The following is a 26,345-nucleotide window of genomic DNA, read 5'->3' as shown; positions in this document are numbered from 1 at the left end:
TTGACTGGCTACTCTCATCAATGGGTCTAGTTAATGAATTGGTCTGATAATTTACTCCAGTAGGGTCACACTATGTTTCTGAGCTGCAAGGGATCTGTTTTCACTAAATAACACATTAAAAAATAAAATTTTAATGTGCTTGTCAGGTACAAAAATTGATAAGTGTACAAAAGTACACATTGTTAATTTGAATCAGGTTAAATATACCTATGATCTTAAATATTAATCATATGTATATATGAAATGAATATACATATATATTCAAAGTATATTCTGTAGTAATGAGGTTGCTGAATTAGATGGTAGCTTTAAAGTTTTTTTTTAAGAGTTCCTGACACTGTTTTCCATAATGGCCACACTAATTCACATTCCCAGCAATGTGTGAGGGCTCCCTTTCCTCTACACCCGTGCAGTATGTATTATCTTTAGTCTTTTTGACAATAGCCATTCTTCCTAGGATGAGGTGATATCTTGTTTAATCAGTATTTGCCAAATGAATAGTGATAGTGAAAATTTTTATACCTGTTGCTTATTGGTATATCTTCTTTTGAGAACTACAGTTTATATCCATTACTCACTTTTGGGTCTGATTATTGGAGGGTTTGCTATTTTTATTTGTTTGTTGGGCCAGTTTCCATGTAACCCAGGCCGACCTCAACCTCACCATGTAACGCCATATGACTTTGAACTCTTGATTCTCCTGCCTCCACGCCAAATGCTGGGATGACAGGGATGTGCCACCATGTCAAAGCTGGGATTTTGCTGTTGAGCTTTGGAGTCCCTTGTATATCCTATATACTAAGCCCTTGTCAGGTGTGTTGTCGAAAATATGGCTCATATATATTGGGTCTTCATTCTTTTGTTTTTTGTTTTTTTCTTTACTATGTAGAAGCTTTTTAGTTTGGCAGTATTCATTTGTCTGATATACTTTTCATTGCTATGCCTTGGCACTTTCTTGTTCAAAAAGGACCTCACCCATTTCACTATCCTGAAGTAGGCCCCCTTTCTATTCAAATAGTCTCACAATTTAAGGTCTTTACGTAAGTTATGAGTTCATCTTTATTTAATTTTTGCAAATGCTGAACTATTTTTACTGTTCCACATATGGATACCTCATCTCTCTAGCACCATTTATTGAAAACGACTTCTCTTTCTCCAGGCAGTGTTCTTATGACGTGTGCTGAAGATCACTTGCTGTAATGTGTGGGCCTCACTTCTCAGTTCCCTCTTCTGTCCCACTGGTCACTGTGTCTGTCTTCTTGCCAATCCCATACTCTGTTAAATGCTAGAGTGTTGTAGCATGTTGCAAAGTCAAATTTTGTTCTCTGTTACCTAGAGTGGTTTTTACTATTTGAGGGATTTGTGGTTCCAGATAAAATTGAGACTTGGCTTTTTTAGTTCTATAAAAAAAAAATCATTAGTATTTGATAGGAATTTCAGTGACAGTGTAAATCACTTCAGGTACTGTGAGCAGAACATTTTAAAAATAGGGATTCTTTCAATCCATGTACAATGAATACCTTTTCAATTTTTATATTTTTAATTTTTCATTAGTGTTTCACAAACTTCATAACAGAGATTTTTAACTCTTTGGTTAAATTTAGTCCTAGAATTTTTTCTTATTCTACTTTTCTGTTATTGTAAATAGGTTTCACTTCTATATCAGACAACTCACTGTCAGCATACAGCAACAGTCCTGACTTTTGTTTTTCTTTTTTTGTTGTTTCAAGACAGGGTTTCTCTGTGTAGCCCTGGCTGACCTGGAACTCACAAAGATCCATCTATCTCTGCCTCCCAAGTGCTGGGATTAAAGATGTGAGCTACCACACCTGGCCCAACAGACCTGACTTTTGATATGTTGTATCCTGCAACCTTGAATTCATTTGTTATTTCTAATAGTTTTCTGCGGGGTTGGAGGATCTCTGTATAAGACAATGGCATCTACACACAGTGACAAAGTTGAATCCTCTTCTCCAATTTGAACGCTCTTGGTTTCCTTCTTTTACCTGATTGCTTTGGTGAAGACACTCAGAACTGTTGGACAAAGTAGTTACAGTGGGCATCCTTGTGACAGAATGCAAGGAGGAAGCTTTCCGCTTTTCTCTGTTTAAATTTCTATGAAGCATTTCTTTAAAAAGCAATAAAGTGTCTCTAGGTTCAAGCCCAAGCACCACATTCACCAGAAGGTAGAAGCAGGAGGGTCAGAGCGTAAGGTAATATCCTTGCTAAGAGCTCCAGGCCAGCCTAGACCATAGGAGGCCTGGTATTTAACACCACCAACAATAACAACATGCCATAATACTCCTAAATGTAGGGTAGAGGGAGGAAACAGGAGGTATAGAAAATATTACCCCAAATAGAAAAACTTTAAAAAATAAAATTTGATGAATATATGAAGGAAAATTTAAAAAAATAATAATAAAAGCATAAAAGTGTAGGGGAAGTTTTAAAAGGCCAATTCCAAAATCAGAGGAAGAAAGAGGGGGTACTGGGATGACTGCTTTCTGGATTCCCAGAAGTTGGCCACTACCAGTTTACAAGTGGAGGGGATGGACGGCCGAACTTGAAGACTCTTGTCCTGTTTTATTTTGTTTTTTGTTGTTGTTGTTGTTAATCTAGCTGAGGGTTTGCCTATTGTGTTTGAAGAATTCTAGTACACTGTTTCAGTGACCTTCTGTATTTTTTTATCTCCATTTCATTCATTTTTTTTTTTTACTCTGCTCTTCATTATTTCTTTCCCTCTGCTAATTTGGAGTTTGGTTTGTTCTTGCTTTTCTGACCGTTGGAGGTGCAGCAAGGGAGTGGGCCCAGCACTGAGCTGTTTGAGTCTTTTCTACCTTCCACAAGTAAGCAGATGATTGCAGTACACTTCCCCATTCACGCCGGGCTTGCTTTAGGCCATACATTTTGGCACATTGAATCTCTGTTTGCACCTGTTTCAAAAGAATTTTTTAAATACCTTCTTGACTGATTCTTTGATTCATTGACCATTCACAAGTAAACCGTTTAATTTCTGTGTGTTACTATAGCTTCTTCTTTCTTGTCTCTGAATTCTAGTTTTATTGCATTGTGTTGAAATAAAAAAATACTTGATGTGATTTCAGTTTTTGTCCATTTTGGTGAGGTTTGTCTTGTGGCCAGGCACGTTAACTGTCACGGAGAATAATTTATGCAGATGAAGAAAAACATGAAGTAGGCAGCTGTTGGAATGTTCTGTAGGTATTGTAGGGCCTTTAGACCAGGGGTGCAACTTGACTCTGCAGTCGCTTGGTTGGTTTACTGTGTGCATCACCAAATATGAAGTGCAAAACCCCAACTACTACTGTATTAGAGTCTGTCTCTTCCTTTAATTCCACTAATGTTTGCCTTGTGTATTTTTTCTTCCTCAAGCTTAATGAGCTTCTACAAAGCAGCTGTTTTAAATTCTCTGGGAGCTCCCCCAGACTATTTACTAGCTAGTCCACTTCTAGAACCTTCTTTTGAGTACTAGGTGCAGGCATGGTTTCCTGAAAACTCCCAATACTTACTGCCATGCACCAGCATCTAGCCATCAAAAGACTGGCTGCTTATCTTGCTCTTCCTAATCTGGTTTTGTTTGTGCCTATCTTTCTAGAAATGCTAATCTGGATGCTTGTTTTCTCTGAGCCATTAGTCACCAAATATTGCCAAGTCCAGTTTGCTAAGAGCTTGGTATTGATATAGCATCACCACTCCTCTTAAGTGGCGAGCCAGGCCAGCTTTTACCCAAATGCAGTTAGTATGTAGTTCAAAAAGAACTAAGAGCATATCTAGAGAGAGAAGCATGGAGCCAGGGTAGACCAGATGCATCATTCACTTACCAACCCACTGTCACACACTGAAGGATTCAGCCCAGTTGTGGGCAGAGTCATCAGGAATGGACTAAGTCGTACACACAGCCACCAGGCTGTGCTCCAGTGCAAAGCCAGTGCCCACCAGGCTCTGCTCCAGTGCAAAGCCCAGTGCCCACCAGGCTGTGCTCCAGTGCAAAGCCCAGTGCCCACCAGGCTCTGCTCCAGTGCAAAGCCCAGTGTTGGATTCGACTTCCTGCTCTCTAGCAGATGGACTCCTGATCTCTGACCTGCCTCTAAAGTTGGCCATCTTCCTGGCCAAATGCAATACTTAGCCCACAGTTACCAGCGTTACTGTAGGAGTCGCAGGGCTCTGCCTAGCATTGGTTCACCATGGGAGGCCTCACATCTCAAACTACACTTACTCCTGTCTTCCTCCCCTAAGAGGAGTTTTTGCTGTGCTGTGCTGTGCTGTGCTGCTTGGCAGTTTTGAGGGTGAAAGGGACAACACAGGCATCTTTCCTTCCTGTGTTCTTCACCGTCTTCTCAATTTGTTATACTAGACGGAGCCACTATAGCATCTTGTCTGCTGTCCTTAGCTCTTCTGAAGAAAGTCTGGTGACAATCAAGGGAGATGTTTTATTTCTTACTGATGGAGAGTGGAAATTGCACCACAGCCAGTATATTAGACAAGCCCTCTCTGGCCCTCAACAGCATCTCACTAATCATCTCAGGGTCCAAAGCTCTCGGGTTCTACCACTCTTTCCATCTCAGAAATCCCCCTTTTAACTTTTTCCTTACATTGAGAGTGAATTTAGAATAAGTTGTTATTATTCATTTGTTTTGTCAGGTTAATAACCACTAACAATAGCTAAATGTTCCAACATTTTAAAGCTATGATTCAATTGAGGTCAATGTCCTAAAAGTCAGTTTGAAAGAACAAATTGTTTCTCGAAAAGTAATGAAATCATACTTAACTAAACCAGTTCCTAAGGGAGACACTTGCTACCAATTAATAAAATAGCCCCCCAAATGCAGTCAGCTGTCAGGGACATGCTCCCCAAAAGTGAGCGCTGAAACCCAACTTGCACAACATCACCATCTCCTCACGTGTCTAGAGCTTCATGACAATTGGCTCTGAGAAGCCTTATCCAGAGCTCACACCCGTCCAGTGTGACGCAGATACCACAGTGGCCTCAAGGGAACAATAAGATGAAACTTCATCATTGGTGTTCTAAAGGGACCAAGCAGAATTTTAGGCTCTTTTAACTCAAGGATAAGTGTCTGCTCTACCTACCCATCCAGTATAAAATCCTTGGAATACCATTTAAATTATATTCCATAACAGTCCTTTTATAATATAAAAACATCTTTAAATTCTCTCTCTCTCTCTCTCTCTCTCTCTCTCTCTCTCTCTCTCTCTCTCTCTCTCTGTGTGTGTGTGTGTGTGTATACACAATGGATAGCCACAGTGTGTACCATGTGTGTTTGTACTGTGTGTGTGTGTGTACCGTGTGTGTGTGTGTGTACCATGTATGTGTGTGTACCATGTGTGTGTGCCCGGTGCTTGTACAGTCTAGAAAAGAACTTTAGATCCTCTGGAACTGGAGTTACAGATGACTGTAAGCCACCATGTGGGTGTGAGGAGTCAATTTTGTGTTTTACTTACTAAGAGTGATCATTCTGATGGCAATTTATATAAAAAAGTGTTAAGTAATATTGGAAGTAATTGTGCAAATGGTTTTCTTTGTGTTGATTTACAAAGGGAAGGACTCCTGGAAATACCATGCCACTCACTGTGATCCTGACTGGACTCCCCTCAATGGCAAATGCTACAAACTTCGAAAAGAAGAAAAGACCTGGCATGAGGCTCTGAACTCTTGCCAGTCAAATGGCAGCATGTTGATGGATGTGACTTCATTAGCAGAGGTGGAGTTTCTTGTAAACCTCCTTGGGGATGGTGAGTACCAAAGCCCTTTGATCTAAGACCTATGAAATAGTATAAGTTACTACTTTTAAATTAGAGTTAAAAAAATTAAACTACTTGAAAGTGATAATGGTATGTGTATATATATAGTGTATATATTAATATATAGGGATATATATGGGCTATATATATTATATATATATATATATATATTCAGTTTCTTTTTAAAAATCCAGAATTTTTATAAGCCATATATTCAGAAGCTATGTAACATATTCACATTTGCCAATATATTATATTATGTGTGTACATATGTATATATATTAATATATATATTAAGTGGTAACAACTGACCATGGGAGGCCCAACCCCTGCCTGATGCATATACAACCCAACCCATACACCTAGGGCTCAGGAAAGTTTATGGAAAAGACAGCAGAAAGATTCTGAGAGCCAGAGGACCAGGGTGCCTGCCATGAGATAATGTCTCCTAGACGTGACAGGGAAGTCGCACCCATGAGATCTTAACAACACAGTTGACTAAACAAGACCTGCATAATGACACCATCAGTTGACAGGCCAACGCGCACAGGGACATCTCACGGGGCCCTGCCCCTAAAGGAAGAGCTATCATCAATTAGTGGCTACAGAGAGAGTTTCCTCTAGGCATGAGTCCCTGATAGGTTATTCAGTCCCGGGTGGTCAGCCCTAAATCCATGCGCATACAAGCAACACTGAATGGACTCAACAAGATTATTAAGGAAGAGAGATGGTGAATTTGAGAGGGAAAGGAGGGAGAGAAGGAGGGATAACAATGAAGCTAAACATAAGACCCACACATTAAGTTCTCTAAGAAATAAAAATAAATAAATAAATAAACTAAAAAGGATCTTAAGGGGGTTGAAATTAAAAAAAAAAAAAAAAAAGTCATCCTTTAAAGCATCTTTGCAAACCCTGAACCTGTAAGTCAGCTTTGTGGCCACTGGATAGCCAACAGTGTGCTATGCTCTCCTGAAGGTAATTTCTCAGGTCTATAACTTAAAATAACTTATTTGACTTGGTGGTTTTCAGGCTGTGTGTATTACTCAGAGGTTCCAGACTCCTGGGTCTCTCAACTTGACCCTCAGGGCAAGTTGGACCCCACCCCCAGCCCCATGACGTACATTAGACACGGAGTCTTCCTAAAAATCCTTGGTTTCATTTCCCAGTGTTTAAAAATAAAAGGCAAAAGCAAAAATATTCCTAGGCTATAGTTGGTGACCTTCGCAATGTTAGGTTTTAGTCTGCAAATGCAAATAATTCCATCATCTTCCCTAATCCTTTGCATTTGGGATTAAAAGAATCCTGCAGCATCCCCTGTATCAACAAGGGCACTTGACAGCCTCTCAGCTACCTGGCGTTCCTCACTGCCATCTCCCGTTGTCAGGCTTCCTTTGTATTTCTGGCAACCGCACTGTTCTGTGTGAAAGCCTGGGAGAGTTTCTGCTCATTTTATTGTGTGGGGCTCAGGGGGAGGGAGTGAAGAAAAGCATTCGAGTTACACTATGGTTAAATAGGTTGGGGGTGGTGGGGGTAGTGATGCTTTTAATGTTTCTCTGTCAAAATCCAATTAACCCCTTAGTTTTTCTTTTTCTCTCTGCAAGAGCAAAACTAGATATTTCAGGTCACTTTGCACATAATGGAGGAGCCCCACATTGCGGAGCCCGGGGCTCTGGCTGGCTCCAGGCAGTTCTTGTTTTAGGTTAAGCTCACGTTCTGCCTCGCTTAGAAGACCTATACCTGCATATTAGGTGGGGGTGGGGAGGTGTTTAGACAGGCATTTATTAGTGAGATTCAAACAAGATTTATATAACATAGAGAAAGAGAACACTAGGCATGGTGGCACATGCTTTTAATCCCCAGCATTCAGGGAGGCAGTGGCAGGGGGAATCACTGTGAGTTCGAGGCCAGCCTGGTATACAAAATGAGTCTAGAGCAGCCATGGTTACACAGTGAAACCCTGTCTCCAGAAAAAAAGTAAAAAAGAAAAAAAAAAAGAAAGAAAGATAGAAAGAAAGAAGAAATAAAGATAAACACACATGAAAGGGTATAGCTTACTAATAACCCGAGTGTGCCATAAAAATATGGAAATAATATCTTATAATTTCTTACAGAAAATGCATCAGAAACATGGATTGGTTTGAGTAGCAATAAAATTCCAGTTTCCTTTGGATGGTCCAATGGCTCCTCCGTCGTCTTCACTAACTGGCATCCTCTTGAGCCTCGAACTTTTCCAAACAGAAGAGAGCTGTGTGTCTCAGCAGAGCAGTCTGTAAGTTGCTTCATTTCATCAGTGATCAGTTTTGTGGCACTGATACTGAGGACCGCTGTATCAGGGACTAGTGTCATGGCAGAGACCAAGAGAGGCACTTCTTGTGCTTCATGGGGCTTCCGTGCCAGTTCCAGCACACATGGTAACAGCTATGGTCATCACGGAGGAAAGTGGGGCAAAGTTGGCACGGGAGCGGGAACTTCAGACAGGACAGGGGTGGCAAGCCTCTCTGAACAGATGGCACTTAAGCTATGACTTCAAAAAAGCAAAACCCTTACCCCACAGAGGAAAACCATTCCAAGAAAAACCCCAAAGCAGGCAAAGACCTAGAGAGATCGCTGCTGCTTCCTACCTGAATGCCATGCGGACGCACACTGGTCTGGAGATTGGTGAAGATCTGCCATCTTAGATAGCCAAGCAAGTAAGGAGGTGATAGGATGTGCGGCAAGGCTTGTCCCAAAAGTACTGGCTTGTATGCCAAGGTATAGGAGCCTTTGGCGTGCATTAAGGACACAGTGGGGGGAAATCTGACCCCTAAAATAACTGTGGTCATAACATACAGAACATACTGGAGAGGGCAAAGCAGCAACAGAGAAACAATTTGGTGCCTATTCCACGGTTGACTGAGAGTGAGGGCTATGCCGAGAAGAGAAAAACTTCACGACGTTTCAGATAACACGATTCATTCTTCAGAATTAGTTTAAATCCGAACCACCTGAATAGTTTATTAAACGTCTTAAACAAATACCCTCTCTTTGCTCAAACAGCTGCTGAGAGCACTGGATGGGTTTAAGGAGACTGTAGGGTTTGATGGGTGACCTCACTTTTCCTAGCCACAGGACGACGTTTGTGTCAAGTTTCCCCTAAGAAACAGCTCATTAAATGCTACCTAAGTAGCTTGACAAAGTAATTGTACCAACCAAACACGAAATTTTTTAAAGCACTTACTTTTGTGACATGTTTCACTTTTGAGACTTGCAGAAACATGTGCATTCATAATTATACCTGCTACCGGTGTGTGTCTGAGTGGCATTTGAGGAGGAAGCAGCAGCAATCTCTTTAGATGTCTGTCGTGGGCCTGGCTCTGCTGAAGCCTGGCATAGTCACAGGCGTTGATGGTGTCTGAGTCGCTGGCTTTGATATAATTAAGATGACCTTCATTTCCTATTGCCTGGTGTGACTATTTCACTTACCATATTTATAGAAGGAGAGCTAACATTTGCATAGGGATTGTTTTAATTAGTGTATTTTCAGCGTACCCAGTAATGGGTTTATAATGACATTTTTGTTCAAGCACATCACCTGCTTTGACCATATTCAGACCTCATTACCCTATTGTCTCCTTCCTCTTGTCACTGGTCCTCTCCCTCTTCCTCAACAGTCCCCCATCTCATGAGTGTGTGTGTGTGTGTGTGTGTGTGTGTGTGTGTGTGTGTGTGTGTGCATGAGTATCTAAAACCTAGGTTCCACATGTGAGAGAAACATGGGATAGCTGTCTTTGTGTCCGGCTTATTTTCATTGTGCTTTCTAATTTCTGAATAGGGGTTAATTTTAAGAAAACAAGGACAGATATTGGTATTTGTGCCACCTGGCTTTTATATCAACTTGATACAAGGTAGAGTCATCTGAGATAAGAGACTCTCAATTGAGAAAATGCCTCCATAAGATCAGGCTGTAGGTATTTTCTTAATTAGTGATTGATGGAGGAAGGCCCAACCTATTGTGGGTGGTGCCATCCCTGGGCAGGTGATCCTGGATTCTATAAGAAAGCAAACTGAGCAAACCATGGGGAACAAGCAAGTAAGCAGCACTCCTCCATGGCCTCTGCATCAGCCCCTGCCTCCAGGTTCCTGCCCTGCCTAGTTCCTATCGTGACTTCCTTTGATGATGAACAGTGATATGGAAATATAAGCAAATTAAACTCTTTCCTCCTCAAATTGCTTTTGGTCATGGTGTTTCATCACAGCAATAGTAACCCTAACTAAGACAATATTGTTGCATAGCTCAGAGCAATGATGCTCTGAGAGGTTTTGTAGCACCCCCTTTGTTTTTGCAGCTTATAAATTCCTTAAACAATAATTATATGGAACACTGAAATTAACATTTACCTCAATCAAGTAGATCTCAGTATGAATGTAACAGTTATTATATGAATAAGTAATTATGATTGCTAACTTTACTTAAATCTAGCTAACACCTAAATTTGAAGGTAAGAGCTATTCATTCACACATTCTTTCAGCAGCTATGAAGCACTTATCGTATGACTGACACTGTCCTGTAGCATGATGATTTTTCTGGAAGGTTCCATGGGGAGAGAGAGGCACACTGCTGCTCTTACCACTGAGCATGTCAACCTTGACAAGCATTTCCCTGAAGGCCACTGAAGGACTCCATATCCCCCTAAAATTCTGAATACCAAAACACTGCCTGAAATTTGAACAGAGTGGTTCTCACCTAATGATCTGTTTGGAGTTAAGATTTCAAAGTCATCTGGGTAAATACTACTTTGGTCTCTTGGCTGCTTTATCATTATCAGTAAGGGATTTGAGAGCAGCTTTGGGCCAGTGGGCAGTAACCTCCCTAATGTTGTGACCTTTCAAAACAGTTCTTCATGTTGTGGTGACCCTCAACCACAAAATGACTTTTGTTTCTACTTCATAACAGTAGTTTCACTGCTGTTGTAAATCACCATATAGATATATGATATGCAGAGGATATCTAATATGTGACTCCAAGGGGGTCATGACCCACAGGCTGAGAACCACCGCTTTAGGCAGAAGTAAGAGAAGACTAAAGGAGTCTATAGGTAAAGAGGAAGCCGGAGCTGGGAGGTGCCTCGGTGGGTACAAAGTGCTTGCTCATGGCTATGAGGACTCGAGTTTGGATCTCTAACATACAAGTTAAACCTAGGCATGGCTCAATGTCTACAACCCCAGCAGTGCGAAGGAGGGAAAAGACAGGTAGATCCCTGGAGTCAGTGGCAAGCCAGCCTAGCCAATTGGTCAGCTTCAGGTTCAGTGAGAGCCATCCCCCTCCCACCCCGCTCTCTCACACACACATACACAATATACATATCTGTATACACATGAGCACATACATTCGTCATACACACAGCCAAAAAGAAAGAAAGAAGACAGAGAGAAAGAAAGGGAGGAAGGAGGGAGGGAGGGAAGAAAGAAAGAAAGAAAGAAAGAAAGAAAGAAAGAAAGAAAGAAAGGAGTTACTTTCTCACATACTCTGGTGCCTCACCTTTGACCATGTCCCCTGGAGGGGGAGACCTGGTGGCACTCAGAGGAAGGACAGCAGGTTACCAAGAAAAGACTTGATACCCTATGAACATATACAGGGGGAGGTAATCCCCCTCAGGAACAGTCATAGGGGAGGGGAATAAGGGGAAAATGGGAGGGAGGGAAGAATGGGAGGATACAAGGGATGGGATAACCATTGAGATGTAACAAGAATAAATTAATAAAGGAGAAAAAAATGAAAAAAAAAAAAGAAAGAAAGAAGGGAGATAAAGGGGGACAGGTCTGGGCACATCTGTAATCCTAGCCCTAGTGCTTCAGAAGCCAAGGCAGGAACATTGCCAAGCTGAACCAAATCTAGGCTGTGTAGCGAGTTCTAGGCCAGCCTGGAACTGTATAGTGAGACCCACTCTCAAAAAATAAAAATATTTGATTAATTAAAGAGAAAGCTGAGTGAAAAAGGATGTTGGAGTTAAACCTGAATTTTGATCCCCAAGGTAGCTTCTGGGTACTCCTCGCAGCAACTGAATTCCTTCCTCACTCAGGCCCACCCGGCTCCGGGCTGCACTCAGTCCAGAGGGCCGAGAGCATCTTCCAGGCCTTTGCATAACCAGGCAGAGTTCACCACTCCACTGGGAGCACTTGCTATTCGCAGCTTGGCTCATGCCTAACTAATGTTGCTGCTCACCAGCATGCTCACAGAGTCTTGTGACACTTCTCCCGCCAGGAAGGACGCTGGAAAGTGAAAGGCTGTGAAGAAAGACTCTTTTACATTTGTAAAAAACCAGGGCAAATCCTTGCTGATGAGGAGTCAGGATGTCAAGAGGTAAGTACGGTGGCGGTGAACACTGCAATGGGGCACCAGGACACCGAACCGGAAGAATGTGCCCACCATGGAGTATAGCAGCCCCACCTCTGAGTGAGAGAGTTCCCCCCCCCCCCCCCAACAAGCCAGATTCCAGCTGAAGGCATCAGAATGCTTTTCAGCCTTCAGAAGGATGTGTCTTACTGTGTGCTCTTTAACCCAAAACTACTTTTTAAGAAAGATAAAAATGCAAAGGGTCCTTTTATTCCTTCTGCAAGAGCAATGGGGATCACGTGATGCCCCATCTCACACGTGGTTCTCACAGATCTCATGCGGGGTGCCAGGGAATGTGGATTCGTTCTTCAGAGGCAGAGCTTAAGGTTCTGCTGCCAGGATTCTGCCCCCCTCCCTCCCCCCCCCCCTCGTTTTACCCTTCTCGGTCTTCAATGGCAGCAGGAATACAGCAGTGAGGGGAGTGTGCCCATAAAATATATGTTACTCGGGAAAGGGATGGTGTGGCTGTGTTTGGTGTGAGCGGCAAGGTATTTTTTACATAGTTTAAATAAAAACTATTACTTTAGCTTTAAATCTAATGCCGGAATGTTATGTTTCGAGTTTCTTTAGTGCATTTAATATTTTGCAGTAAAGTATTAGAACTCTCTCTCTCCCCTCCTCCTCCTCTCTCTCTGTAATCCACCTATTTATAGTCCAATTAAGGAGTGGTCCATTTTGGCAGAAGCTACGTTTTCCGCATTAATCAATGTGTATACACATGAGTAACCCTGCACACTCGGGTTGTATAATACTCGGGCCATAGCTGACACACCACCAGGCATTCCGTCTTAGGGTTGCAATTGCTGCATTAATTCTAGCTGAACACAGACCTAAACCCTACCTTTCTGTGGCTTTCAAGGCAAGCCAGCAGGGCTGTAAGAGCACAGCATGAGCAACTGCTGTTGCCCTTTGAACTCTCTTCTGCTTCCTTTTTCAGCCAGCATCATGGGTATTTAAAGAAGCCACATCCAGAGATAATTCTTGAGGTTTACAGAGAGTTTCCCATTCCTTTTATTTTGTATCAGTCTATGACTATGGTTCCCCTATGCTCTTTTATTTTTGCTCATTGCTTTGATAAAACTTGCTAAGTAATTGGTACATGTATAATTAATTTATGGAATGGGTCCCAAAGCCAGACATGCACTCTAATCCCAATACTCAAGAGGCTGAGGAAGATCATGAATTTGAGACCCACTGGACTCTCCAGCAAGCTCCAGGCTAGCCTGTCTTTAAAAAAATAAATAAATAAATAAAAATCTTAATTACCTCAAAGGGAAAAGGATGATTTTTATTTCCCACTGAGTCATTTTTGGGTGTGGGACAGTATGGGCAGTGCTTCCAAATCCTACTAGACAAAAGCCACTAATAAATAATAATATTTTGTCAGAGAGGTCAAAAATCGGTCACTCTTCCTCTTGCCCTTCCTAGAACATCCCAGAGATACTTAAGGTACACAGCCACAGCATCCCTTTCCTGAGTGGCACAAACTTTATGTGCACACTCCCCTCATCGCTGTATTCCTGCCAATGTTTGAGACCTAGAGGGGCGAAGGGGAGGGAGGATCCTGGATTCGGTCTGGAGCTGTTACACTGAGGCCCCCAGAACAGAGCGAAGGGAGGAGGACAGAGCAGACCATGGGTGGATACTGGCGCTCTGTGGTTGGCTCGTTTTCTGGGGTGTTTTTGAACTGAATTAGCCAATTTCTAGAGTGTTCTGCGGTTAGCCACAGAACTAGGACCTTTTCCAAGAAATATGCTAGAAATCATCTTGTCTCTGATCAAAAGCTGGTGATCACTGGAGTGGCACAAAATGATGAGCATTTTTAACTGGTGAATAAGTAAAAATGGATGGAGTGAGTCATGTGACTTAGTATTAGAAGCAGAAGTAAAAGTCTGGTGAGCTAGAATGAATGGATGGCCACTGTACCATATGCCTTTAAGGAACAGACCTTGCTCCCATGGATAACCCACAGACTTATGAATTCTCATCTTTGCCTGAGTCCCCAAACTTATATTTGTACTCCCCCAAAGCCCAACCACTTAACTTGGGGAAAATTTTAATCATATATGTGGCTCTGTATTAAGGCACCATTTTCTACCTTGGGGCATTATGATCCAGGCAAGACCACCCTGGGGGCTCGGGGTGTAAGTCAGTTGCAAAGGACTTGGCAAGCATGCAAAAGGCCCCAGGTTCCATCTGCAGCATGGGGTGGGGGTGGGGACAAAAACCAGTTACTTTACCTGGACTCAATGGCTCTTGTAGTCCTAACAGCCAGAAGGATCACAAGTTTGAGGCTAACCTGGGTAACTTAGGAGTTTCCAGGTTAGGCAAGTGTGGGCTACCATAACTCAAGCACCAGCAGCAGCGATGAAAATGCACCCCAGAATACAGAAGTAGGTAGAGCTTCAGTGTAGGCCCCGCCCACCCACCTGTTAGTAATTCTACTGAAGTCCCTAAGGAACCCAAAATAGCCAATGTGAATTCAAACTGAAAAACCCCACAACACTATGTGCTACCCAAGAGGCCTGGCTCCACTGCACCTCAGAGTTTTCTGCTCCTGCTCAACGCCTCTCCCGCGTGAGACAGCCGTGGATGTTACTCTTACGCCCACTTCACAAACGAGAAAACTTAATGCGGAGAAATAAGAATCTTAAAAGGCATCCATTATTTATAAATGAAAAGGATGAGTGAGAAAGCCAGAATTCAAACCAATGAGCATCCCCCTCCATGGCCAAGACTTTATTTTGACCCAAATATCACAGCCGTTAGAAGGGAATTCTGTGAGCTTGAAGAAAGGAAAGAGTGATAGCTCTTGAGTGAGTATTCTTGATTAGTTTATTGATTTGGTATTTTTGTGTTGTTTTGTTTTGTTTTGCAGTGTTTTCTCCTTTATTTTCTGTTGTGTTTAAGTTTTTCAGTTGGTTGCTTTTTTTTTTTTTTATCTTGAAATGTAAAAGAAGTCATTAACTAAATGTAGAAATGGCTGTAACTGGTGGCAATTCCAGACAAGAACAAACACAAAGTGATATGAAAAAAAAAATCAATCCAGTTAGATAAGAAAGAGATGCAAGTGTCGAAGGGATCTCTTGGCATCTGACTAAATCAGATCCTGTCCTTAATTTCCCTTTTCCTTCTTTTAAGGGATGGGAGAGACACGGAAGATTTTGTTACAAAATCGACCCAGTCCTGAGGAACTTTGAGCAGGCTTCTGGTGGTTATCACTGCCCACCTGCCCTCCTGACGGTCTCCAGCTGGTGAGTGCAAGCCTCCTAACTGCCTCTGCCTTCGCAGGGGCTTTGTTTTGTTTGTTAATTTGTTTGTTTTGTTGTTGTTTTGTTTTTTTATTAATTTATCCAGATTACATCTCAATTGTTATCCCCTCACTTGTATCCTCCGGGTCCTCCCTCCCTCCCTCCTTCACCTATTCCCCTCCCCTAGGTCTGTGACAGAAGGGGACCTCCTCCCCCACCATATGGTCACAGCCTATCAAGTCTCATCCTGGTAGCCTGCTTATCCTTTCTCTGAGTGCCACCAGGCCTCCCCACCAAGGAGAAATAGTCAAATAGGGGGCACCAGAGTTCATGTCAGAGTCAGTCCCCACTCTCCACACAACTGTGGAGACTGTCCTGTCCATTGGCTAGATCTGGGTAGGGGTTCAATGTTTACTGAATGTATTGTCCTTGGTTGGTGCAGTAGTTTAAGCAGACCCCCCTAGGGCCAGATCCTGAACAGGCCTGATCCCATCTGATCTCGCAGGGGCTTTACTGTTGATGAAATGTGTGCGAGGCTTCTCCCCACCTGAAGCTTATCTGCGCTGGGATATTAAGTGATTCTGAGTATTTGTTGAGAAGGATTGAAATTTGGTGTTATTTCTAACTTGATTTGTATATGACAAATAGTAACATTTAGGGCAGTTTTTACTTTCTGAAGACATTGTCTTCTGTTTACAACCAGAAGAAAATGTCATTGACTGGTCCTTTTAAATGTGATAGTTAGAAGTTGTGATTGGTTGGTTTAACAACAAAGAAAATACAAAGAAAGTGAAAGGGCAAGCAAATGCTTCTTAGGCTTTTTGTTTTCTTTTTTCTTTTATGTTTGTTAGACTTAGATTGTTCTGCACATGGGTGTCTTCCTGACACTAACAGAGACTATGCCTATTTGTGATAATTAAAATTTGAAGCATGCTACAGATGAGTGAAGAAAATAAAATCTTATAACAAAGGTGTGTCCGTATTGAAGGCCAGGCCAGTGAGGGCTGGGAGACTAGCTCTTCCGGGCCTAAGACAGCAGGAGAGTAGAATAGAGTGGCTCCGTGGAAAACAGTGTCAGCAAAGCTTAGGAATTCGCTCATGCTTGGCCAAGAGACTGTGACCCGGAAGAAGGGGCCGGCAGCACTTGGTGGACCGAGTGGTCCTCACTGGGGCACAGCACAAGCTTGCGAGATCTCGGTTCTGCTTTTCTCCCTCCCAGGCACAGCTTCCAGGCAGGAGCCACCCCCCCCTCTCCTCAGCACCCCAAAGCTTCAAGAGCACTTGGGGTCACAAGTCTCCCAGTTAGAGGCACGACATTGGACGTTATAGGAGCCTGACCAATAAGGCTAGCTTCCTTGGTTAATTAGAGTTTTATTGAAAAACAGAAGTCTAATTGTTTCATCTTCTTACATCTCAGGTTTTTTGGGTTTTTTCCTGTTGAATATTCATTCATTGAGTGTCTATCGCTGTAACTAAAATATCGCCCCTTGGGGAGATATGAGCAAGGTCTATGCCTCCTAAGGTCCAATCACAGATTGAGGCACAAGTCGGCTGAAGTGCACTCTGGGAAATCAATGAGTTTATTTGGCTTTCTTACAAAGCATGGATGAGAGGTTGTTTACAGGGACGTGAAATACTCCTTTCCCAACAACCACACCTGGAAATCTTTACCCAGAAGGGTCTGCCAGTCACATTGCCACACAGCGCTAATTACTTTTCACACATTACCTAACCATGCCAAAAAATAAAAATAAAAGTTATACTCAAGAGTTCGTTAGAAAAGTACTTACTGAAGGCTGCTTTGTGCTGCGTATTTCCTCTTCCATCCATGCTTGCCGGCAGATCCGCCACCATGGGCTGAGGTGATCCGAGGGCAGAGGAAAGGTGGGGGTTCTGTGTTCCGCCGCAGGTGAAGCACGGTAGGGTGCCGGGCACCTGCCTGCATGCAGTGGACCTCACTGAGATGCATGGCTATATTATGGGCATCGTAAAGGACACCATTCATGATCTTGGGCGCGACGCTCCCCTCTCGAAAATGGTCTTTCGTGATCCCTGCTGGTTTAAGAAGCGGACAAAACTGTTCGTCACCACAAAGGGAATCCACTGGAGGACAGTTTGTGTTCGGCAGCAAGAAGGCCAGCTGACTATCGGCAATGTTTTGCCCGTAGGCACCATGCCTAAGGGCACGTACTATACTGCCTTGTCTGGAGCAGAAGTCTGGGGTCAGGAACAAACTGGCACGAGCCTTCGGGAACTATGCCACAGTCATTTCCCACAACCCAGAAACCAAGAAGACCCAAGTGACGCTGCCTTCAGGGTCCAAGAGGGTATTTCCTCGGCCAACAGAGCTGTTGTAGGCGTCGTGGCCGGTGGCGCCAGAATTGACAAGCCTATCTTAAAGGCTGGGTCTACCGCAAGTACAAGGCAAAGAGGAACTGCTGGCCACGTGTACGGGGTGTGGCCATGAATCCTGCGGAACATCCCTTTGGAGGTGGTAACCACCAGCACATTGACAAACCCTCTGCTATCTGAAGCAATGCCCTTGCTGGGCGTAAAGTAGGTCTCACTGCTGCCCGCGGGACTGCTCGACTACGTGGAACCAAAACTGTATAGGAGAAAGAGAACTAGAGCTCAGGAGCTAATAAAGTATGTCCTTTGGCTAATTAAAAAAAAGAAAGAAAGAAAGAAAAGTACTTAGTGACTACCAGTATTGTGCAGGATACCGTATTAAACACTGATGTGCTATCAAAGGACATAAAGGTGGGTGTGACTGTACCCTTTGCAGCACAAAACTGAAGAGACAACATTACATATGTTGAAAATGAGCAAATGAAACTTACTCTAAGTACTACGATTTCTTTTTTTCAGATCCCATTTAATCGTAGGAAAAAAACTAAATTCAAGGTCCCAGCCCCTAGGAGCTGGGACTTTCCCAATAGCTGAACAGAAAAATAAATAATCAATTGCCTGTTATGCCCTAATTAAGTGCAGCTGGCCCACTCCCTCGCTCCCTCTATCTCTCTGATCTCCAGACCAAATGTCTAGGAGGATGAGTGACGGGCCTTGAGGCCAGGTGTCCTGGATCAAGCCCAGCCTCCAACAAAAACCCCCTTGCTTAACCCATAAGGTTAAATTTCTGTTGGATGACCCTGATGCTCACCAGTGCCCCCTCAACTTTAAATTATGCAATACAGCTTCCCCTTGGGGACATGTTTCAGATCCGGAACTGGCTGCCTCCCTGCGCTCAGAAAATAGAGCTTTCATTTTAAGCTTCTCTATCTGAAATGAGTTTTCTCGGCTCCCACTCCCAAAACCCAACACATACGGTGAAACTGAGTGAAGGAGGAGGGTTACCAGGACAGCTGTGCAAGGCCGAAGTGTCCTTACAGGTGGCTAAGAGTGTCAGTGGGACCCACGCCAAGGCAGAAATGTGTAGGGTTCAAATCCTTCCTATTCTCCCAGCTGTTCGGGACCACAGGCAGCTGTTAGAGAGTTCCGAGAACAAAATGTTTCATTCCCTCCAAATGGGACGCAAGAAGATGCTACAAATGTGTGAGGTGTTGTGTGTGTGTTTGTTATTTTTTTGTACTTTGCTTTACATATTATATTTAGCAGCCAACCCTCAGGGATAGTCTGACATTAAAGCAGAAGTATCACGCAAATGGATTTGTTTTTGTTTTTGTTTTTTTTTTATTTTAATTTCAGCCCTGTCTTAGTTAGGGTTACTACTGCTGTGTGATAAAACCACTGGGACCAAAAGCAACGTGGGGAGGAAAGGATTTATTTGGCTCACATAACTTGAATCACAGTTCACTGAGGGAAGCCAAACTGACTGGGAACTGATGGCAGGAGCTGACAACAGAGGCCATGAGGAGTGCTGCTCACTGGCTTGCTCCTCCTGGCTCTGTCAGCTTTCCTTCTACCAGCACTGAGAACCACCAGCCCATAGATGGCGCCACCCACGAGGCCTGGGCCTTCCCCCATTGATCGCTAGTTAAGAAAATGTCCTACAGACGGCGGTGCTTACAGCTTCTGGAGGCATCTTCTCAACTCGGGTTCTCTCATCTCAGATGACTCTAGTTTGTGTCAAGTTGACGTAAAACTAGCCAGCACAAGCTATGTAGGCCCATCCACGCTACCTTGTTACATGCCAGCAGCCTCCAGCAGAGCCTGCAGCGGTGTGTGAGAGTGCTGATGTGACTTCTCTTACACTCAGTTAACACAAGGACTCACCTCCACAAACGAGGACTCATCCAAGGCCTTCGCTCCACTCTCATGTTGGGGAAAGAAGGCTCCCATTTCATTCAGATCTCACTGGGAATAAACCAGGTGGCAATCAGTGCTAGAATGTTCTGTAGAAGGACTTGTCTGAGAAAGATGGGCAGTATGAGGGAAAGTTTTCTCAAACCAAGGAGCTCCCACTAACCCCTTTGGGAATCATCTGCTACCGTTACCACTTCCTGTTTGAGTTACAGACACTCCTGCCACTCTGAGCACCTAGGCTTGTAGTTGCTAATTGATTTTCCACTGTCTGCACAATAGAGTGACAGGTTTGATGGGTGCAATTAGAACCACCTGCTGCAAATTACTCATCTCTTTTGTTATGGGCCAGCTGCTTCTGGTTTAGGACTTTTTAACTCATTGTGGAAGAGTTAGGGGAAGCAAAACAGACCCTTCTTTCTGAGAAACAAATTTTGATTTACTGGAGTACTGTTTTTAGAAGAAGAAGAAGGAGAAGGAGGAGGAAGAAGAGGAGGAGGAGGAGGAGGAGGAGGAGGAAAATTAAACCCCTCTTCAAGCCTGGCCACTTTGCTTTCAGACAGAGCAGGAAGCAGACACTGAATTACAATGATACCACAGCACACTACTACATGCTCCGTAGCTACAACCAACCATGAAAAGTTTTGTACAAAATAAAGCAAATGATACTTGATATTGTGAATTTGTCCCAGAAGAGATATACTGCCATGTCTCCCATTCTCCTGTTCTGAAAGCCATATCCCCCTAAACACAATTAGGATTAACTTGGTAAGATATTCATGACATAAAATGTAGCGTTGTCACCACTTTAAGAGAACACCTGTGTGTTTACATGCCTTCGCCTTGCTGTGCACCCACCAGCACCATCGAACCTCCAGATCATGGTTCTTCTTCCTGTGCTAAAAACTTCATACCCATTCAGTAATACTTCTGGGTCTCCTCCTGGCCCCTGAGCTCCTCGTGACCAGTTTTCTGGTTCCAGTCTCTAGAATATGGACTATTCAAGGTACTAGACACAATTAGGACCGTCTTAGAGCTGTGTTGCTGTACCTGGCTCATTTCACTTAGCACAGCGCCTTCAAGTTTCATGCACCTTGCAACGCATGTCAGAATTTTCTGCCTGTCTGCAGCTGATTAATATCCCATTGTTTGCATGCACGGTGTGTTTTCCAACTTGCTCATCAATAGATATTTGGATTGAGTCCACCATCTGACTACTGTGAATAATGGTTCTTTAAATGAGTAGACAAACTTGAGGCCTTAGTTTCAATTCCTTGAGAATGTAGCCAGAAGGGAGATTATTGACTCATGTGATGCATTCGTTTTTGATATTTTGAGAAGTTGCAGGTCTGTTTTCCACTGTGATCACACTGTTTTGTAACCCCTACCAGCAGCATCCAGGGCTCCTGCAGGCTCTCCACATTCTGGGCTTTACTTCTTACTCCCTAGTCCTTTCCCTTTATTTTGTTTGATAATAGCCTAGGATCCTGCTAAATATCTCATGGTAAATGTGATTTTATCTCCCTTGATGATTATCAGCGTTGAACACCTTTTAATGTACTTATTAGCCATTTATACATCTTCTTTTGAGACATTTCCATTGAAGTCCTTGGTCCTTTCAAAACCCTAAGGTACTGTTGAATTAAAAGAGTTCTTTATGTATTCTGTATATTAAACCCTGATCTGATACATAACTTAAAATATTTTCTTCATTTCATGATTGCCTTTTCACTTTTTGATCTGTTTGATGCTCAAAAGTTTTTCATTGTGATGAAGGCCCAATTTATCTTTTTCTTATTTTATTACCTGTCCTTTTGGTGTCATATCCTATAAATCATCACCAAATCCAATGCTGCAAAATTTTTTCCTGTGTGTTTTATCCCAAGGATTTTACAATTTTAGTTTTAGTTTTTAGTTTTTGTTTTTTAGAAATATGGACGTTCTATTCACTACTACTATCAATTTTCATTATTTTCTTTTTTTTCTCTTTAATTTATTTATTTATACACTTTACATCCCTCCTCCTCTTCCAGTCCCACTCTTCCTCCCTCTTCCCTCATTCCCCCCCTCCCCTTTAGAGAGAAGAAGGGCCCACATTGTTCCTTAGCTTGCTTGGGTCTGTGGATTGTGGTATGGTTCTCCTGCGTTATCCCACCCCGCCACTTCATGTCACATCAGGAGGAAGTGTGTCCTCTTCCACTGAGGCCAGATATGGCTGCCTAGCGAGGGGAAAGTGATCCAATAGCAGGCACTGCATCCATGTCAGTGGCAGCCACTGCTCCAGGGACCCACTGCTAAGGGACCCACATTAAGACCAAGCAGTTCTTAGTCCGTCAGCTCCGTAAGTGTAGGGGCCTAGGTCCAGTCCATGCACGACCTTAGGTTGGTGGTTCAGTCTCTGTGAGCTCCATGGGCCTAGATTAGTTGACTCTGCTGGTCTCCTTGTGGAGTTCTTGTCACCATTCGGGTCTCTCTATCCTTCCCCCAACTCTTCCACAAGATTCCCAGAACTCCATCTAATGGAGTTTGGCTGTGGGTCTCAGCATCTGTTTTGATCTGTTGCTAGGTGGAGCCTTTCAGAGGATAGTTAGTTTGGCTCATGTGTGCAAGCATAGAAGAGTATCATTAATAGTGACAGGGCTTGGCTCTCTCCCATGGGGTGGGTCTCAAATTGGGCCAGTCATTGGTTGGCCATTTCACCAGACTCTGCTACATCTTTATTCCTGCCCATCTTGTAGGCAGGGAAAAGTTTGGGTCAAAAGCTTTGTGGGTGAGATGGTGTCCCCCTCCCTCCACTGGAAGTTCTGCCTGGCTGTAGGGGGTGACCTCTTCAGTCTCCAAATCCCTAGCTGCTAGGAGTCTCAGCTAGAGTCACCCCATATCCTACCCAGGATCATACCTGATGAAGGTCTCCAACTTGTCCCAGAGGTCCCCACCCATTGGCTTCCCATCTCTCTCCCAGCCCTACTGCCTTCCGTCCCTGCTTTCTTGAACCTAGTCCCTCCTTCATTCCCTGCCTTCCACCCAGTTCCCTCTCTTCATCTACTTCTGATGTCTTTTTTGAGTGAGATTCAGTCTTTCTCCCTTGGCCTCTCATTGTTACTTAGCTTCCTTAGGTCTGTGGATTGTGTTATGGTTATTTATCCTGTACTTTATGGCTAATATCCACTTATAAGTGGCTATATACCATGTGTGTCTTTCTGGGGCTGAGTTACCTCACTCAGGATGATCTTTTCTAGTTCCATCCATTTGCCTGCAATTTGCTTGATGTCTTTGTTTTTGATAGCTAAGTAGTATCCAATGTGTTAATGTACCACATTTTCTTTATTCAGTCTTTGGTTGAGTGACATCTGGGTTGTTTCCAGTTTCTGGCTAATTACAAATAAAACTGCTATGAACATAGTTGAGCAAATGTCCTTGTTGTATGGTAGGGCAGCTTTTGAGTATATGCCCAGGAGTGGTATAGCTGGTTCTTGAGGTAGAGTTAGTACCAATTTTCTGAGAAAGCACTGGATTGATTTTCAAAGTGTTGTACAAGTTTGCACTCCCACAGCAATGGAGGAGTGTTCATTCCCTTTTCTCCACATCCTCACCAGCATGTGCTGTCACTTTGAGTTTTTGATCTTAGCCATTCTGATGGGTGTAAGATGGAATCTCATAGTCGTTTTGATTTGCATTTCCCTGATAACTAAGGACATTGAGTATTTCTTTAAGTGCTTCTCAGTCATTAGAAAGTCCTCTTCTAAGAATTCTCTTTTTAGCTCTGTACCCCATTTTAAAATTTGATTATTTGGTTTGTTGGTGTTTAATTTCTTGAGTTCTCTATATATTCTGGATATTAGCCCTCTGTCGGACATAGGGATAGTGAAGATCTTTTCCCAGTCTGTAGGCTGCTGTTTTGTCCTATTTACAGTGTCCTTTGCCTTACAGAAGCTTTTCAGTTTCATGAGGTCCCATTTATCAATTGTTGATCTTAGTGCCTGAACTGTTAGTGTTCTGTTCAGAAAGTTGTTTCCTGTACCAATGCATTCAATGGTATTCCCTCACTTTCTCTTCTAATAGATTTAGGGTATTCTGTTTTATGTTGAGGTCTTTGATCCACTTGGACTTAAGTTTTGTGCAGGGTGATTAATATGGATCTATTTGCGTTCTTCTACATGCAGACCTCCCAATTAGACCAACAACATTTGTTGAAGATGCTTTCTTTTTTTTTTTTTCTTTTTTTTCTTTTTTTTTTTTTTTCTATTGTATGGTTTTGGCTTCTTTGTCAAAAATCATGTATCTGTAAACGTGTAGGTTTATTTCTGGGTCTTTGATTTGATTCCATTAATCAACCTGTCTATTTTTACACCAATACTAATACCAGTATTGCATTATAGTACAACTTGAAATCAAGGATGGTAATACCTCCAGAAGTTCCTTTGTTGTACAGGATTGTTCTTGCTATCCTGGAATTTTTTTATTTTTCCCTATGAAGTTGAGAATTCTTTCAAGATCTGTAAAGAATTGTGTTGGAATTGATGAGAATTTCATTGAATCTGTATATTGCTTTTGGTAAAATGGCCATTTTTACTATGTTAATCCTACTGATCCATTAGCATGAGAGATTTTTCCATCTTCTGATATCTTCTGCAGTTTCTTTCTTCAGAGACTTAAACTTCTTGTCATACTGGTCTTTTCCTTGCATGCTTAGAGTTACACCAAGATATTTTGTATTATTTGTGGCTATTATGAAAGGTGTTGTTTCCATAACCTCTTTCTCAGCCTGTTCATTGTTTGTATAAATGAGGGCAACTGATCTTTTTTTTTTTTTTTTTTTTTTTTTTTTTTTTTTTAGTTAATTTTCTATCCAGCCACTTTGTTGAAGGTATTTATCAGCTGTAGGAGTTCTCTGGTAGAATTTTTTTGGCTCACTTATGTATACTATCATATCATCTGTGAATAGAGATTTCTTTCATTGATTTCTTCCTTTCCAATTTGTATCTCTTTGATTGCCCTTAGTTGTCCTGTTGCACTAGCTAGAACTTAAAGTACTATATTGAAGAGATATGGAAAGAGTGGACAGCCTTGTCTTGCTTTGAGTTCCTTGCCATTTAATTTGATGTTGATTATTGGCTTGTTATATATTGCCTTTATTATGTTTAGGCATGCACCTTGTATCCCTGATCTCTCCAAGACTTTTATCATGAAGGCATGTTGGATTTTGTCAAAGGCTTTTTCAGCATCTAATGAGATGATCATGTAGGGTTTTTTCCCTTCAGTTTGTTTATATGGTGGTTAACATTGATGTATTTTTGTATGTTGAACCATTCCTGCATCCTGGGATGAATCCCATTTGATTATGATGAATGATGTTTTGATGTGTTCTTAGATTCGGTTTGCAAGTATTTTATTGCATCAATGTTCATGAGTGATATTGGTCTGAAATTGTCTATCTTGGTTGAATCTTTGTGTGGTTTAGGAATTAGGGTGACTGTAGCTTCATAGGATGAGTTTGGCAGTGTTCTGTCTGTTTCTCTTTTGTGGAAGTTTGAGGAGTATTGGTATTTGCTCTTCGTTGAAGGTTTGGTAGAATTCTGCCCTAAAACCATCTGGTCCTGGACTTTTTTTGGTTAGGAGACTTTTAATGACTACTTCCATTTCCTTGGGGGTATAGGCCTAGTTAGATTGTTAACCTGATCTTGACTTAATTAAGTGGAATCTATCAAGAAAATTGTTCATTTCACTTAAATTTTCCAGTTTTGTGGAGTATAGCTTTTGAAGTAAGACTTAGTGATTCCTCAGATTTCATCAGTGCCTGTTGTTATGTCCCTCTTTTCACTTCTGATTTGTTAATCTGAGTATTATCTCTCTACCTTTTGGTTAGTTTGGCTAATGGTTTGTCTGTTGTATTTATTTTTCTCAAAGCGCCAGTTTTAGTTTTGTTCATTCTTTATATTGTTCTCTTTGTTTCCAATTTATTTATTTCAGCCCTGATTTTGATTATTTCTCGCCATCTACTCCTCTTTGATGATTCCTGTTATTTTGATCTTGGTGGTGGTGGTGGTGGGATGTGTGTGTGTGTCTCTATGTGTGTGTGTGTGTGTGTGTATGTGTTTCCCTTCTTTTGTTTTTGCTTGTGTGAAATTATTTATTTCCTGTGTTCTCTTGGGTATAATCCTCCTTGTATTGTGGTTTTCCTTTTAGTATTCTTAAATAGGTCTGGGTTAGTGAAAAGATATTGTTTAAATTTAGTTTTGTCATGGAATATCTTATTTTCTCCATTTATGGTAATTGAAAGTTTTGCTGGGTATAGTATTCTGGGCTGGTATCTGTGATCTTTTAGAGACTGCCTGACATCTGCACAGGCCCTTCTGGCTTTTAATGTCTCTGTTGAAAAGTCAAGTGTAATTCTAATAGATCTGCCTTATATGCTGCTTGACTCTTATCCTTTGTGGCTTTTAATAAGCTTTATTTGTTCTATACATTTAACATTTTGATTATTATGTGACAGAGTGTTTTCTTTTTTTGGTCCAATCTTTTTGGTGTTCTGTAAGCTTCTTGTACATTTAGAGGCATCTCTTTCTTAAGGTTAGGGAAGTTTTCTTCTACGATTTTGTTGATTTTATTTTCTGGGCCTTTGAGCTGGGTCCTTCTTCTATCCCTATTATTCTTAGGTTTGGTCTTTTCCTAATGTCCCAAA

The 26,345-nt window shown here is 42.2% G+C and overlaps 1 protein-coding gene and 1 pseudogene across 2 annotated transcripts in view; both read left to right on the top strand.

The window, feature by feature from the left end:
* Window positions 1–26,345, top strand: part of PLA2R1 (phospholipase A2 receptor 1) — a 124,693-nt gene that overhangs the window by 38,344 nt on the left and 60,004 nt on the right. The window contains exons 7-10 of the mRNA XM_084799795.1: window positions 5,575–5,769; window positions 7,890–8,047; window positions 12,021–12,119; window positions 15,294–15,406. Of these exons, the coding sequence (XP_084655921.1) occupies window positions 5,575–5,769; window positions 7,890–8,047; window positions 12,021–12,119; window positions 15,294–15,406 (565 nt within the window). The remainder of the gene's footprint in view (window positions 1–5,574; window positions 5,770–7,889; window positions 8,048–12,020; window positions 12,120–15,293; window positions 15,407–26,345) is intronic.
* On the top strand, window positions 16,502–18,046 carry LOC311606472 (large ribosomal subunit protein uL2-like; annotated as a pseudogene). The gene is made up of 2 exons: window positions 16,502–16,550; window positions 17,246–18,046. The product of its transcript is annotated as a large ribosomal subunit protein uL2-like (transcript).

Source organism: Acomys minous (genome assembly GCF_964271855.1).
Source record: "Acomys minous genome assembly, chromosome: 10".
NCBI lineage: Eukaryota > Metazoa > Chordata > Mammalia > Rodentia > Muridae > Acomys > Acomys minous.
This window is presented reverse-complemented; position numbering and strand designations above follow the sequence as displayed.